The sequence below is a fragment of the Bos javanicus genome, chromosome 6 (assembly GCF_032452875.1).
Source record: "Bos javanicus breed banteng chromosome 6, ARS-OSU_banteng_1.0, whole genome shotgun sequence".
Classification (NCBI taxonomy): Eukaryota; Metazoa; Chordata; class Mammalia; order Artiodactyla; family Bovidae; genus Bos; species Bos javanicus.
In genome coordinates, this window is record NC_083873.1 from 37744351 (window position 1) to 37761636 (window position 17286).

Genomic DNA, 17286 nt, shown 5'->3' on the forward strand with positions numbered 1-17286 from the left:
CCACAGTTTGTTGTAATCTACACAGTAAAGGCTTTGGCATAATTAATAAAGCACAAGTAGATGTTTCTCTGGAACTCTCTTGCTTTTTCGATAATCCAACAGATATTGGCAATTTGTTCTTTAGTTCCTCTGCCTTTTCTAAAACCAGCTTGAACATCTGGAAGTTCACAGTTCACGTACTGTTGGAAGCCTGGCTTGGAGAATTCTGAGCAGTACTTTGCTAGCGTGTGTAATAAGTGCAATTTTGCGGTAGTATGAACATTCTTCAGCATTGACATTCTTTGAGAGTGGAATGAAACTGACCTTTTCCAGTCCTGTGGCCACTGCTGAGTTTTCCAAATTTGCTGGCATATTGAGTGCAGCACTTTCACAGCATCATCTTTTAGGATCTGAAATACCTCCACTAGAATTCCATCACCTCCACTAGCTTTGTTCGTAGTGATGCTTCCTAAGGCCCACTTGACTTCACATTCCAGGATGTCTGGCTCTAGGTGAGTGATCACACCATTGTGATTATCTGGGTCATGAAGACTTTTTTTGTAGTTGTTCTGTTTATTCTTGCCAACTCTTCTGAATCCGGTCCAGTTTAATATCCAACATAGAAGCAGACAGGAGAGTCATTTGACCTGGGCCTCACATTTGCAAATTTCCTACGTATTTATGATTTTAGTATCATCTTCAAATGAGTTATATATTCATATGTGACAGAATTAAAAAAAATAAAAGTCCTACAACTTCAAATTTCCATTGCTCTACTAGACTTCCTGGATATCACAAATAAATACCTTTTGTATATCTACTAATGACCTCGTGAATACAATTTTATTTCATTTTGTAAATGCATTCAGAGCTTAATTTGTTATACAAAACATTTAAAGTATACAACAGTTTGTAAAGCGCACTTTAAAAAAGTAAATTGCCAATCTTAAGTTTTCAGAGATCCTCTTTTATTATTCATAGTTTTCTTAGTCTTAATGTAGTTTCACCTATGTGTCTAGTTAATTTAGCCATCACATGGAGAATGGGCTTTCCATGTGGTGCTAGTGGTAAAGAACCCGCCTGGCAATGCAGGAGACATAAGAGACACAGGTTCAATCCTTGGGTCAGGAAGATCCCCTGGAGAAGGGAATGGCAACCCACTCCAGTATTTTTGCTGGAGAATCGCATGGATGGATGAACCTGGCAGGCTGCAGTCCATAGGATCACAAAGAATTGGACACGACTGAAGCAACTTAGCATACACACATGGAGGATATCAAAACTATGTCATCTTCCTCACATGGCTGAACAAATTAGGAGGCATAAAGGCACTCCAACAAGGTGACAATCCTATTAAACAAACACAAAACATTACTAATGATCTTATAAAAGACTTGTATATAGAATTTACAAAGAACACATACAAATCAGCAGTAGAAAGCAAACAACCCAACTAAAAAACAGGCAAAAATTGAACAGATCTCTAAAAAAATCTACCAATTGCCTATAAGAACTTGAAAAAGCACTCAACATTATTAATCATTAGGAAAATGCAATTTAAAGCAAAATGAGATACCATTTCACGCCTACTATATTAACTAGTAACAAAGACAAGTAACAGTAAGTTGCTGACAGAGATGTGGAGTAACTAGAACTCTCATGCATTTCCAATGAGTTTGCAAAAGGACAAATTTGGGAGACTGATTTGTCACTTTCTAATATATTTTAAATAAATATTGATGCTATGACCCAGCAATTTTACTCTTACAGATTTTCCCAAGAGAAATGAAACAGATGTCCAAAAAGTATAAGAATGTTCACAACAGCCTTATTAATAATTCCTAGTGATTTATTAATAACTGCTTTCAGAGGAGGTCATAAGAAAGAACAAAGAATCAAAAATGATTCTTGTATTTTAATTCAGAGTGAGTGGGAAGGTTTAAATGGCACTAATTAATGAAGCACATAAGAAAATGAGCAAACTTACAAAGGAAAATAAGTTTAGATCTACTAAACTTATAATTCCTCCCATAATAAACATGTGGAGATGTCTAGAAAACAGCATGAAACTTGGAGGCTGTGGCTTACATAAACAGAAGTTAAGAGTTGAAGCCAAGAGAGTGGGTGAGTTATTTTGGGGGAGGGGGAGGTCGAGGAAATACATGTATATACATAAATACACATATGTATGCATATATGAATTCTAAGGACGTAGTCCTTAAGGTATAACCTTCTGGGGGCTTTAAGAAGATCAAATAGTAAAGAGGTAGACAGAATTCTTAACTCTTTTTATGCAAGAACGCCTTTGGCAATGTGGTGAAGACTATGGTTTCCTTCTCAGAATCATGTCTTTTAAAACATTTTTTGGATTTTTTTATTATGATCATTTTTTCCCCTCACTTAATCACAGAATCATATTTTAAAAGCATAAATCTGTAGGATTACAAAAGAAACCAACTATACTAAATACAATTTAGAAAATTTTTAAGTTGAGATACAGTAATATATTTACCCCTTCTTAATGCATTAAAATAGGCTTCCCTGGTGGCTCAATGGTAAAGAATCCTCCTGCCAATGCAGGAGACACAAGTTCAATCCCTGGGTCAGGAAGATCCTCTGAAGAAGGAAATGGCAACTCCAATATTCTTGCCTGCAAAATCCCATGGACCGAGGAGCCTGGTAGGCTATAGTCCATGCAGTCTCAAAAGAGTTGAATATGAATGACTTAGTGACTGGACAGCAACAATGCATTAAAATATAAGATCTGGTAGTTAAGTCTAATATTTACCATAATTTCAAAGTAGCAAGAATATAAACAATAATTTATGTGATATGATTTTTATTCCTAGAACAGATATTATTACTACTACTGTTGTTTGTTACCAACATCTATCTTTGAAGGAAATGCTAAATTTCAGCTATGCTGTGCTATGCTTGGTCACTCAACTCTGCGACCCCATGGACTTTATACCACCAGGCTCCATTGTCCATAGGGATTCTCCAGGCAAGAATACTGGAGTGGGTTGTAATACCCTCTGCCAGGGGATCATCCCAACCCAGGGAATGAACCCAGGTCTCCTGCATTGTGGGCAGATTCTTTACCACCTGAGTCACCAGGGAAGCCCTAAACTTTAGCAGGGGTAGTGAAAATAAAGATGTCATTTTCCCCCCCTTTTCAAGTTCATGAATCCATGAAGTCCTATCCATGAACTTCTTGGGGAAATCCCTGGTTAAGAATCCATAAACTAGAAAGTAAAATTAAAGAGACATAAAAGCTTGATAAAAGTTTTCCAGTATCAGGGAAATTACAGCAGCAAAACAGTATATGCTAGTTTTAAACTGCAATGATAAAATACCATATCCTTTGCTTCATTTCTTACCACTGAGAGTGGATCAAGAGAGAAAGACTAAAGAACAGCATGTTAAGCAAAGTAAGGTAGAATAGATTCAGAGGTTTCTGAATATTTTCAGAGAATTAAAAGAAATTATAACTGGCAGTTCTATTTCCAGTTTTTTAAGGAATCTCCACACTGTTCTCCATGTAGGAAACGAGTTGCCAGTCCAGGTTCGATGCATGATGCTGGATGCTTGGGGCTGGTGCACTGGGACGGCCCAGAGGGATGGTATGGGGAGGGAGGAGGGAGGAGGGTTCGGGATGGGGAACACATGTATACCTGTGGCGGATTCATTTTGATATTTGGCAAAACTAATACAATTATGTAAAGTTTAAAAATAAAATAAAATTGGAAGAATAAAAAAATAAATAAATTAAAAAAAAAAATAAAATAAAAATAAAAATGAAAAAAAAAAAAAAAAGAAATTATAACTGTACTTAAACTTTAATTTTTAAAAATGTATCCCAACAGGAATCAGTTGATAACCACAGATTGCCAATACAATGTTCATTCTATCTTTCACATTCCATTCCCAACCTGCTTCATCCAGATTCTACTTCTTAAACCATCTACTGATATATTCTGCAATGCAAGCCAGGGTCAGAACACATGAACAATAATGGTACAAGGCTTTTAGTCAGCCTAACTGCTACCCTAGAGAGAACATTATATTGACATGAAGGGTAAACCATTTTCCTCTTAGATGGATGCAGTCAGGCTACCCTAGATACATTATCTTAATGCTTATATCTCTACACAATAGTCTGTGTTGTGGTGAAAATCTGAAATTATTTAGAACGCTTAGTAATTTCTATGACAGACTTTTTTTCTTCCTCAACAGCTATAGCACTTGCTATTAAGTACTATTAATCTCTGACTCAACAAAGTATTGATAATTGTTCAGATAATATCTTATTCCTATCACAGGCACTTTCAACAGAGTTTAGAAGTTACTGTCTGGAAGCTATTCAGTTCAGTTCAGTGGCTCAGTTGTGTCTGACCTTTTGCAACACCATGAATCGCAGCACGCCAGGCCTCCCTGTCCATCACCAACTCCCGGAGTTCACTCAGACTCACATCCATCGAGTCAGTGACGCCATCCAGCCATCTCATCCTCTATCGTCCCCTTCTCCTCCTGCCCCCAATCCCTCCCACCATCAGAGTCTTTTCCAATGAGTCAACTTTTCGCATGAGGTGGCCAAAGTACTGGAGTTTCAGCTTTACTGTAGAAGAATTATGGCTAGTGCTCCACAAGTGTTTGTAGAACATATCCAGTTGTAGAAAATACCCACTATAACCAATGTGGCATTCAGAAAGATACAAAAATCTTCAAAGAAGCTTTTAGGTCTGCTAAAGTTAAGGCATTCCTGGGAACAAACAGAAACAAAAGTCTTGAAAATCAGATTCCCTACCAAAGAAACTCTAATACTTGAACAACATAGTGAAGTCCAAATAAGGCTGTAAAAATTCTATTCTAAATGAGTTAAGTTTGATATGGGTTACTGTAGGATTTAAATGTATTCTTTTCTGGACATGACAAGATAATAAAGTAGGATACAGTGGAGACAGAATAAAAAGAACAGTTCATATGCTCTTGATTCTCTTCTCCACTTTAACCTCCTATACTCTACTCATGAATGTTGAAATTGAAGGCCAAATAAGCCTCAAGATATTCTTCCAAGAAATATACAATCTTTACATTGTATCCTTCCATACTGGATCACTAACTTCTAGAGAGCAGAAAATATTCTTTCTCTGTGTCTCTTTTATTAACCTTAACTAGTATTATATCCACTGTATTCTACTATATAACATGCCACTGTACTCCCTGAGACTAAGAACTGTATCTTATTCATTTACCTATTCAAGGATCTACAATGGTACCACAACAATGTAACTCAATAAATTTCGTAAATAAATGATTTCCACATTTCAAGCTAATATTTTTTGTTATAATTTTTTACAGGGCACAGAAAAACAAGAAAGAGAAAACATTTGTTTATTCTTTTACACATAACACAAAGGTTTCTAAACAGTCACCGAAAGAAAATAATAAAGTGACTTTTTCCCCCCTAGAAGTCTTATGAGTTAGCTGGTTCAAAGACAGGCAAGAATGTAGATTTAGACATTGCTTATGTTGTTTTCATTCTGGTTTACTATGTCACTACTGAACATGCACTGCAAAGGATAAATATAAAATCAAGGATCAGGTAAGTGGACACGGGATGGGCTTCCTGAAGCTTCTCTTTTTTCCACAGATTTGATGGTCTCAACTTCCCACATAAAATGGGAATCCACCAGGCCAGAGGAACATTCAGAATACATAACCATAGCACTTCTGCCTTTTTCAATGTTTTTGGAGGGGTGGGGGTGGGTGGGTGGGTAAGGAAGATAGAAACATGTTATCATGGAATTCATGCTATTATCATAAGAGGAAACTCTCGCTGTACCCCAGTTGTACTTCCAAGTTTCGTTTCTTAAAGACTAAATGAGGCATTAGTAAAAGTCATGGCCTATCATAGCTTAATGTAGACATTTAATCCCTTTGCCTCTCCTTACTCTTCCTGCTCCTCCTATTTTTTGCCTCTTTAAAGCCATAGTCTGACCACAATATCTGTGAATCTCTTAGCGTCATTAAAGCGAAAGTCCAACTCCCCTGTGACTACAATTTTACCTATGAGACTTTTTAGCAATTAAATATTCTTTGTTACGTTCAGCTCACCACTTTTGGACTTTGGAAGAATCAGTTAATCTCTAAAATATACCGTTAGAGCAGAGTTGTTCACATTTTGTTGGATATTCACTCATCAATCAACTAAACTGAGAATGCACCTTAAAATATGTATATTATTTATAAATTACATCGTCACATTATTACGTGCCAAACATCTCAAAGCACAGAATATACTTAGAGGAGGGTACATCGTTGACAGAATCTTTAAATGCCAACTTATCTATTTTACAGAGTTAATTCAGATAAAATTACACAGTAGAATATGTACATCCATTTAACTGGGCCATACAAACTACAATATATCACAACACTCAGAATGAAAAACCAAAGAATAAGGGTTCCATTATCAATCTCTCCTTGTCTGAAGGACTGAGCTCTCACTCTTCTCCCAAAACACTAGGTCTCCTTTATATGGCAAGGGACTTCTGATGCAAAGCTCAAATAAGAGTGTGACTGTTAGTCCATCCATCAAAAATTAGTAAAGGTTATTTATTTTTATTATGCTTTAAAAATATTTTAAACTTTAAAAATAGTTTTAGACTACAAAAAAGCTTCAAAAGCAGTACAAAATGCCCTGTAAATTCTTTTCCCAGCTTTTTCTTAATGTTAACATCCTATATAACCATTTATCAAAACACAGAAGTTAGTATCAGTACAATATTATTAACTGTAGATTTTATTTGGAATTCATCAGTTTTCCCATTAGAGTCCCCTTTCTATTCCAAAATCCAATCCAGGATCCCACAATGCATTTAATTATTCTGTTACCTTCAGTTGAGTTCATTTCAGACGCTCAGTCATGTCCAACTCTTTGCGACCCCATGAATCACAGCATGCCAGGCCTCCCTGTCCATCACCAACTCCCAGAGTTCACCCAGACTCACGTCCATCGAGTCAGTGATGCCATCCAGCCATCTCATCCTCTGTTGTCCCCTTCTCCTCCTGCCCCCAATCCCTCCCAGCATCAGAGTCTTTTCCAATGAGTCAACTCTTCACATGAGGTGGCCAAAGTACTGGAGTTTCAGCTTTAGCATCATTCCTTCCAAAGAAATCCCAGGGCTGATCTCCTTCAGAATGGACTGGTTGGATCTCCTTGCAGTCCAAGGGACTCTCAAGAGTCTTCTCCAACACCACAGTTCAAAAGCATCAATTCTTCGGCACTCAGCCTTCTTTACAGTTCAACTCTCACATCCATACATGACCACTGGAAAAACCATAGCCTTGACTAGATGGACCTTTGTTGGCAGAGAAATGTCTCTGCTTTTGAATATGCTATCTAGGTTGGTCATAACTTTCCTTCCAAGGAGTAAGCGTCTTTTAATTTCATGGCTACAGTCACCATCTGCAGTGATTTTGGAGCCCCAAAAAATAAAGTCTGACACTATTTCCACTGTTTCCCCATCTATTTCCCATGAAGTGATGGGACCAGATGCCATGATCTTTGTTTTCTGAATGTTGAGCTTTAAGCCAACTTTTTCACTCTCCACTTTCACTTTCAGCCTTAGTCTCCTCTAATCAGTGAAAGTTTTGCACTTTCTTTGTCTTTCATGATATTACACATTTTGGATGAGTACTGGTCAGTTATTTGGGAGAATGGTCCTCAACATAGCTGATGCTTTCTCACGTTCAGTTCAGTTATGCATCTTTGGCAAGAATACTACAAAAAGGATGTGAATTTCTCAGTGCATCGTATCAGTGCACCACGAAGACTGGATGTTTTTTAAGACTGGTGATGCTACCCTGGAAATCTGCTGGGTTTCTGTATTGCAATGCTTCTCCTTCTCTCTTCATAATTAATACACTGGGGGAGATACTGTTAGAATGATATTCTGTTTCTCATCAAAATTTTGCCCACTGATTTTAGCACTCATTGCTGGATGCAATGATTGTCACCGTGGTGTTCTAAGGATGATTTTAATTTCCTGCATTCCTTACATTTTAAAATTGGAATTCTTTTGTAAGCTAGAGCTGTCCCTTCTTCATTTATATCAATGTGAAACAATGAATACTGATTTTACTCTATGGATTATACCCCTTTTTTTTTCTCAAGTTGTTCCAGTTTTGACCATTAGCAGCTCTTTCAGGTTGGCTGGCACCTGTGTCCCACCAACTTACCTTTTATCGTGACTTCCTTACTTTCTGGCTTCTCGGGTGGCTCAGATGGTAAAGAATCTGCCTGCAATGCAGGAGACCCAAGTTCAATCCCTGGGTCGAGATGATCCCCTGGAGAAGGAAAAGGATACTCACTCCAGTATTCTGGCCTGGAGAATCCCTGGACAGAGGAGCCTGATAGGCTACAGTTCATGGTGTCACAAAGAGTCAGACATGACTGAGTGACTGAACACACTTTTGATTTCTGGTACCACACTTCAGTTCATTCAGTCACTCAGTTGTGTCCAACTCTTTGCGACTCCATGGACTGTTACATGCCAGGCCTCCCTGTCCATCACCAACTCCTGGAGTTTACTCAAACTCATGTCCATTGAGTCAGTGATGCCATCCAACCATCTCATCCTTTGTCATCCCCTCCTACTCCTGCCTTCAATCTTTCCCAGTATCAGGGTCTTTTCAAATGAGTCAGCTTTGCATCAGGTGGCCAAAGTACTGGAGTTTCAGCTTCAACATCAGTCCTTCCAATGAACTCCCAGGACTGATCTCCTTTAGGATGGACTGGTTGGATCTCCATGCAGTCCAAGGGACTCTCAAGAGTCTTCTCCAACACCACAGTTCAAACGCATCAATTCTTCAGTGCTCAGCTTTCTTTATAGTTCAACTCTCAAATCCATACGTGACTAATGGATAAACCATAGCCTTGACTAGATAGACCTTTGTTGGCAAAGTAATGTCTCTGCTTTTGAATATGCTGTCTAGGTTGGTCATAACTTTTCTTCCAAGTAGTAACCATCTTTTAATTTCATGGCTGCAGTCACCATAAACAGTGATTTTGGAGCCCCCCAAAATAAAGTCTGCCACTGTTTCCACTGTTTCCCCATCTATCTGCCATGAAGTGATGGGACTGGATGCCATGATCTTAGTTTTCTGAATGTTGAGCTTTAAGCCAACTTCTTTACTCTCCTCTTTCACTTTCATCAAGAGGCTCTTTAGTTCTTGAGTGATCTGCATATCTGACGTTAACTGATATTTCTCCTGGCAATCTTGATTCCAGCTTGTGCTTCATCCAGTCCAGCATTTCTCATGATGTACTCTGCATATAAGTTAAATAAGCAGGGTGACAATATACAGTCTTGACATACTCCTTTTCCTATTTGGAACCAGTCTGTTGTTCCATGTCCAGGTCTAACTGTTGCTTCCTGACCTGCATATAGGTTTCTCAAGAGGCAGGTCAGGTGGTCTGGTATTCCCATCTCTTTCAGAGTTTTCCACAGTTTATTGTGATCCACACAGTCAAAGATTTGGCATAGTCAAGAAAGCAGAAATAGATGTTTTTCTGGAACTCTCTTGCTTTTTCTATGATCCAGCGGATGCTGGCAATCTGACCTCTGGTTCCTCTGCCTTTTCTAAAACCACCTTGAACATCTAGAAGTTCACAGTTCACGTATTGCTGAAGCCTGGCTTGGAGAATTTTGAGCATTACTTTGCTAGTGTGTAAAATGAGTGCGATTGTGCAGTAGTTTGAGCATTCTTTGGCATGCCTTTTTTGGGATTGGAATGAAAACTGACCTTTTCCAGTCCTGTGGCCACTGCTGAGTTTTCCAAATTTGCTGGCATATTGAGTGCAGCACTTTCATAGCATCATCTTTTAGGATCTGAAATAGCTCAACCAGAATTCCATCACCTCCACTTGACTTTACATTCCAGGATGTCTGGAATTCTGGTACCACAAGATGCTCCAAATTCATTTTATATTTTCCCAACCCCAGCCATGGAAGCAACCACTTCTCCAAGGAGCCTTGGTTCTCTTGACTGAAAAAGTCTTATTTTATTAAGGACTTATATCAATGTAAATAGAATTCCTGCACTTCAGGAGATCATCTTACTTAATCCCCGACTACATGCACAGATGATTTTGGACAGCACCATTTTATAGCACTGCTCCAATATGGTTTTTTTGTTGTTGTTCTAACAAAATATTCAACAACAATAAAGGAATGCTCTCTACTAATAGTCTAAAACATTTCCAGGTTTAACAAGGATTGAGTCAAAGAAATGGATGCAACCGCAAAAATCACAGACTTGTTATAGTTTTATTTCTATAACCTTCCAGACACATATAAGGCCTGGAACCCTGGAACTTCAGTCACTCCAATAAACGACAATGCCAGAGGTACATAAACATACTCTAATCTAGGTAGGCACTGACCATTACTCCACCAAAGAGTGTTTCTTTTACAAATAAACCTCAGCAACAACAACCACTACTGCCAGAATAATAAGTATGCTTTTTAAAAAAACAAACATAAAGTAAAAAAATAACCAGCATTTAATATAGGCTCACAGATGGTTTTGTAGAATTTGAGTATTTTAAATTGAAAAGTGAAATATGTACAAAGTAAATCAGGAGCCACTAGGCCATAACATGCCCAAATAATACCAGAAGTTCAAATAATACTAGACTATTAGAGCATATAATCAGACTCACAAGCATATATGGCTAGTATCATTGTTCCAATTGTTCATCAGAAACACTGGTAGCCTAACTTAGTATGTATGTTTAAGACAGGAGCAACCCTATGAGGGTCCACTTTAACATGTTGCTGGCTTAAATATAAATTTTCTTAAATACACATAAAAGTATTTTAACATTTCTAGCTACTATAATGTATACTCTTGATTGTGTAAGCTAAGTCGTTTTAGTCGTGTCTGACTCTTTGCCACCCTAAGGACTGTAGCCCACCAGGCTCCTCTGTCCATGGGATTCTCCAGGCAAGAACACTCGAGTGAGTTGCCATGCCCATATGAATCTAAAGAAGTAAAAAGTAAGCTAAAATAATAAGTAGTTCCCAAATAATTTATATTTTTCTCTAGAAAATGTGACCTATCATTACACAAAATACAAGATTTTCACTGTTATTAGTTAATATTTTAAAATCAGCTTTGGTCCTCTAACCAATCAGAACATGGATGGAATAAGAAAAATGGCTAACAAGAATAACCAACTTTTCAAACTATCCAGACTGAAATTTTACTTCAAAGTGTCTCAAATGATTATTAAGACTGGTTGGTATATATGCCTGTAAAATAATTTCTCTCAAACATTCTTTTAACTTTGTTTCACTTCCTTAATGCTACATAAGCTAACAAAATATATCAACACATTTTAGCAAAAACTTTCCATTTTATCAAATAAGAAATTGAAGCACAAAAGTGACTTTTTTTGTATAAAATAAACATTATAATTTGTATTTTATTTACCTAACCATTTTACTCCCCTAAAGTATCCAAAGAATACTACATTTACTGCTGACAGTTCTTAAGTATTGCTGCTAAGTCACTTCAGTTGTGTCTGACTGTGTGACCCCATAGACGGCAGCCCACCAGGCTCCCCTGTCCCTAGGATTCTCCAGGCAAGAACGCTGGAGTGGGTTGCCATTTCCTTCTCCAATGCATGAAAGTGAAAAGTGAAAATGAAGTCGCTCAGTCGTGTCCGACCCTCAGCGACCCCATGGACTGCAGCCTACCAGGCTCCTCCATCCATGGGATTCTCCAGGCAGGAGTACTGGAGTGGGGTGCCATTGCGTTTAAGTATTATCACTCACTTTTGAGACTGTTATGATTGATACCTGGAGAAGGAAATGGCAACCCCCTCGGGTGTTCTTGCCTGGAGAATCCCAGGGACAGGGGAGCCTGGTGGGCTGCCATCTCTGGGGTCGCACAGAGTCAGACACGACTGAAGCGACTTAGCAGCAGCAGCATGATTGATACCTTATACTTTGATGTTAAGTTATTAATTCATGGACTCCTAAGGGCAATTTTCTTCATGATTACAAAACTTGAGAACTAAATCCTTTGTGATCTTCCTTTTTTGATTTAGTGTAATTCCAAGTAATTGATGATACTGATAATAAATAATACTGAATAGCAGCATTAGTTTTAGATTATTGAGTCCTTACATTAATTTTTTCCTCCCACTCTTCCCCAAATTTGTTGCGGTATAACTGGTATACAAGAAAAACTACACATAATTAATGTCTAAAATTTGGTGAGTTTGGATGCCTTATCTCTTCAAGTCATCACAATAATCTTCTTAAGAATGCCAAAATTATTCCCATTATATAGAAATGGAGGCTTCCCTGGTGGCTCAGCTGGTAAACAATCTGCCTGCAAGGTGGGAGACCTGGGTTCAATCCTGGGTTGGGAAAATACTCTGGAGAAGGGAATAGCGACCCACTCCAGTATTCTGGCCTGGAGAATTGAATGGACTCTAGAGTCCATGGGGTTGCAAAGAGTCTGATGCAATTGAGAAATTTTCACTAGAGAAATGGAAACTAGTCTTAAAGAGGTTAAAAAGTTTGCCTAAGGTCACACAAGGCTGAAAAAGTAGTAGAACCAACTCTAGAATCCAGGTCTAACCCCAAATTTGACCTCAACTACTGTGCCATAGTATGATTAGAGAAAGTCATTTAGATGCCAGTCCCTCCTTTTCTTATACACTCAAACAAACAAAAATAGTGCAATCTGCCATAGGGTACTCTTCCCTGGATGGCTATTATAAACATGGCACTAAGCTGGATGTTTCATTTACATGATATTAATTTGCACAATCCTAAAGGAAATCAACCCTGAACATTCATTGGAAGGACTAATGCTGAAGCTGAAGCTCCAATTCTTTGGCCACCTGACATGAAGAGCCAACTCGATGGAAAAGACCCTGATGCTGGCAAAGACTGAGGGCAAGAAGGGGGTGACAGAGAATGAGATGGTTGGATGGCATCACCGACTCAACTGACATGAGTTTGAGCAAACTCTGGGAGATAGTGAAGGACAGGGAAGCCTGGTATGCTGCACTCCATGAAGCCACAAAGAATTGGACATGACTTAGCGAATGAACAACAACAAATCTGCACAATGATGTAGTATCACCAAGTTATGTAACTGGCCTAATATCACAGTTATTTGATAAAAAAGAAACAAAACAAACAGGAAGCAACCCATCTAGATTTGATTCCATAGTCCATGTTCTTTTTTCTACAAGAAGCTACTACTGAACACACACCATACCTACCAATGCTAAAACACTAAACTAATACCTTTAATAAAACTATTTTTTAGTGGGTGAGGGCAGACAACAGAATATAAGGATCCACAATTATTATGCCTCTTGTGCACATGAGGAAACTAAGCCACATAAAATGATAAGTAGTTTACCAGAACTATATAGTGAATAAACGGTAGGGCAAGACTTTAGTCCATGTTTGATGGTAAAACTTATGTTTTGCCCTTTCCACTGACGATAGAAACATTTTAAAGACTTCATTCAAAACACTTAAGGGAGAACACACATACACACACACACACACGCACACGAATCTATATGCAGAAAAGGCAGGGGATGATTGCTATGAAGTAACAGATCAGAGATCAGATCAGATCAGTCGCTCAGTCATGTCTGACTCTTTGTGACCCCATGAATCGCAGCACGCCGGGCCTCCCTGTCCATCACCAACTCCCGGAGTTCACCCAGACTCACGTCCATAGAGACAGTGATGCCATCCAGCCATCTCATCCTCTGTCGTCCCCTTCTCCTCCTGCCCCCAATCCCTCCCAGCATCAGAGTCTTTTCCAATGAGTCAACTCTTTGCATGAGGTGGCCAAAGGACTGGAGTTTCAGCTTTAGCATCATTCCTTCCAAAGAAATCCCAGGGCTGATCTCCTTCAGAATGGACTGGTTGGATCTCCTTGCAGTCCAAGGGACTCTCAAGAGTCTTCTCCAGCACCACAGTTCAAAAGCATCAACTCTTCAGCACTCAGCCTTCTTTACAGTTCAACTCTCACATCCATACATGACCACAGGAAAAACCATAGCCTTGACTAGATGGACGTTTGTTGGCAAAGTAATGACTCTGCTTTTGAATATGCTATCTAGGTTGGTCATAATTTTTCTTCCAAGGAGTAAGCATCTTTTAATTTCATGGCTGTAGTCACCATCTGCAGTGATTTTGGAGCCCCCCAAAATAAAGTCTGACACTGTTTCCACTGTTTCCCCATCTATTTCCCATGAAGCGATGGGACCGGATGCCATGATCTTCGTTTTCTAAATGCTGAGCTTTAAGGCAACTTTTTCACTCTCCACTTTCACTTTCATCAAGAGGTTTTTTAGTTCCTCTTCACTTTCTGCCATAAAGGTGGTGTCATCTGCATATCTGAGGTTATTGATGTTTCTCCCGGCAATCTTGATTCCAGCTTGTGTTTCTTCCAGTCCAGCGTTTCTCATGATGTACTCTGCATAGAAGTTAAATAAACAGGGTGACAATATACAGCCTTGACATACTCCTTTTCCTATTTGGAACCAGTCTGTTGTTCCATGTCCAGTTCTAACTGTTGCTTCCTGACCTGCATACAAATTTCTCAAGAGGCAGATCAGGTGGTCTGGTATTCCCATCTCTTTCAGAATTTTCCACAGTTTATTGTGATCCACACAGTCAAAGGCTTTGGCATAGTCAATAAAGCAGAAATAGATGTTTTTCTGGAACTCTCTTGCTTTTTCCATGATCCAGTGGATGTTGGCAATTTGATCTCTGGTTCCTCTGCCTTTTCTAAAACCAGCTTGAACATCAGGAAGTTCACGGTTCACATATTGCTGAAGCCTGGCTTGGAGAATTTTGAGCATTACTTTACTAGCATGTGAGATGAGTGCAATTGTGTGGTAGTTTGAGCATTCTTTGGCATGCCTTTCTTTGGGATTGGAATGAAAACTGACCTTTTCCAGTCCTGTGGCCACTGCTGACTTTTCCAAATTTGCTGGCATATTAAGTGCAGCACTTTCACAGCATCATCTGTCAGGATTTGGAATAGCTCAACTGGAATTCCATCACTTCCACTAGCTTTGTTCGTAGTGAGGCTTTCTCAGGCCCACTTGACTTCACATTCCAGGGTGTCTGGCTCTAGATCAGTGATCACACCATCGTGATTATCTGGGTTGTGAAGATCTTTTTGTACAGTTCTTCTGTGTATTCTTGCCATCTCTTCTTAATATCTTCTGCTTCTGTTAGGTCCATACCATTTCTGTCCTTTATCGAGCCCATCTTTGCATGAAATGTTCCTTTGGTATCTCTGATTTTCTTGAAGAGATCTCTAGTCTTTCCCATTCTGTTGTTGTTCTCTATTTCTTTGCATTGATTGCTGAAGAAGGCTTTCTTATCTCTTCTTGCTATTCTTCGGAACTCTGCATTCAGATGTTTATATTTTTCCTTTTCTCCTTTGCTTTTCGCTTCTCTTCTTTTCACAGCTATTTGTAAGGCCTCCCCAGACAGCCATTTTGCTTTTTTGCATTTCTTTTTCATGGGGATGGTCTTGATCCCTGTCTCCTGTACAATGTCACGAACCTCATTCCATAGTTCATCAGGTACTCTATCTATCAGATCTAGGCCCTTAAATCTATTTCTCACTTCCACTGTATAATCATAAGGGATTTGATTTAGGTCATACCTGAATGGTCTAGTGGTTTTCCCTACTTTCTTCAATTTAAGTCTGAATTTGGCAATAAGGAGTTCATGGTCTGAGCCACAGTCAGCTCCTGGTCTTGTTTTTGCTGACTGTATAGAGCTTCTCCATCTTTGGCTGCAAAGAATATAATCAATCCAACTTCGGTGTTGACCATCTGGTGATGTCCATGTATAGAGTCTTCTCTTGTGTTGTTGGAAGAGGGTGTTTGTTATGACCAGTGCATTTTCTTGGCAAAACTCTATTAGTCTTTGCCCTGCTTCATTCCGTATTCCAAGGCCAAATTTGCCTGTTACTCCAGGTGTTTCTTGACTTCCTACTTTTGCATTCCAGTCCCCTATAATGAAAAGGACATCTTTATTGGGTGTTAGTTCTAAAAAGTCTTGTAGGTCTTCATAGAATCGTTCAACTTCAGCTTCTTCAGCATTACTGGTTGGGGCATAGACTTGGATTACTGGTGGCTGCGAGCGGCGCGCTAAGCACGGCGGAGAGGAGCTACCCCACGTCCGAGGTCAGGGGCAGAAGCCGGGAGAACCCCATGCCCGAAGGGCGGCGGCCAAGAGGCATTACCCCACGTCCGAGGTCAGGGGCAGCAAGGAGAGGAGTTACCCCACGTCTGAGGTCAGGGGCGGCAGGAGGGAGGAGCCACCCCACGCCCCTAAGCCCGAGGCCAGGCACGGCGGGCGGGAGGAGCTACCCCGCACCCCCATGTCGGAGGCCAGGGGCTGCGGCCAGGAGGAGCAACCCCATGCCGGAGGCCAGGGGCAGTGGCCGGCAGGACCAACCCCACGTCCAAGGAGCTGTGGCTGCGCAAGCGCAGGAGGGCCTAGAGGAGCTATCCCACATTGAAGGTCAGGAAGGGCGGGGTGAGGAGATACCCCTTGTCCAAGGTAAGGAGCATTGGCTATGCTTTGCTGGAACAGCCGTGAAGAGATACCCCACACCCAAGGTAAGACAAACCCAAGTAAGACGGTAGGTGTTGCAAGAGGGCATCAGAGGGCAAACACACTGAAACCATACTCACAGAAAACTAGTCAATCTAATCACACTAGGACCACAGCCTTGTCTAACTCAATGAAACTAAGCCATGCCCATGGGGCAACCCAAGATGGGCGGGTCTTGGTGGAGAGATCTGACAGAATGTGGTCCACTGGAGAAGGGAATGGCAAACCACTTCAGTATTCTTGCCTTGAGAACCCCATGAACAGTATGAAAAGGCAAAATGATAGGATACTGAAAGAGGAACTCCCTAGGTCAGTAGGTGCCCAATATGCTACTGGAGATCAGTGGAGAAATAACTCCACAAAGAATGAAGGGATGGAGCCAAAGCAAAAAGAATACCCAGCTGTGGATGTGACTGGTGATAGAAGCAAGGTCCGATGCTGTAAAGAACAATATTGCATAGGAACCTGAAATGTCAGGTCCATGAATCAAGGCAAATTGGAAGTGGTCAAACAAGAGATGGCAAGAGTGAATGTCGACATTCTAGGAATCAGAGAACTGAAATGGACTGGAATGGGTGAATTTAACTCAGATGACCATTATATCTACTACTGT

The 17286-nt window shown here is 39.9% G+C and overlaps 1 protein-coding gene across 14 annotated transcripts in view; it reads right to left on the reverse strand.

Annotated features, from left to right (window-relative positions):
* Nucleotides 1–17286, reverse strand: part of LCORL (ligand dependent nuclear receptor corepressor like) — a 180137-nt gene that overhangs the window by 83294 nt on the left and 79557 nt on the right. For 7 of the 14 annotated variants that reach the window (XM_061419739.1, XM_061419741.1, XM_061419745.1 and 4 more), the window contains one exon: nt 8224–8331. The exons of the other annotated variants lie outside the window; for them this stretch is intronic. In XM_061419739.1, coding sequence (XP_061275723.1) covers nt 8224–8331 — 108 coding nt within the window. The remainder of the gene's footprint in view (nt 1–8223; nt 8332–17286) is intronic. 14 annotated transcript variants of the gene reach the window in all.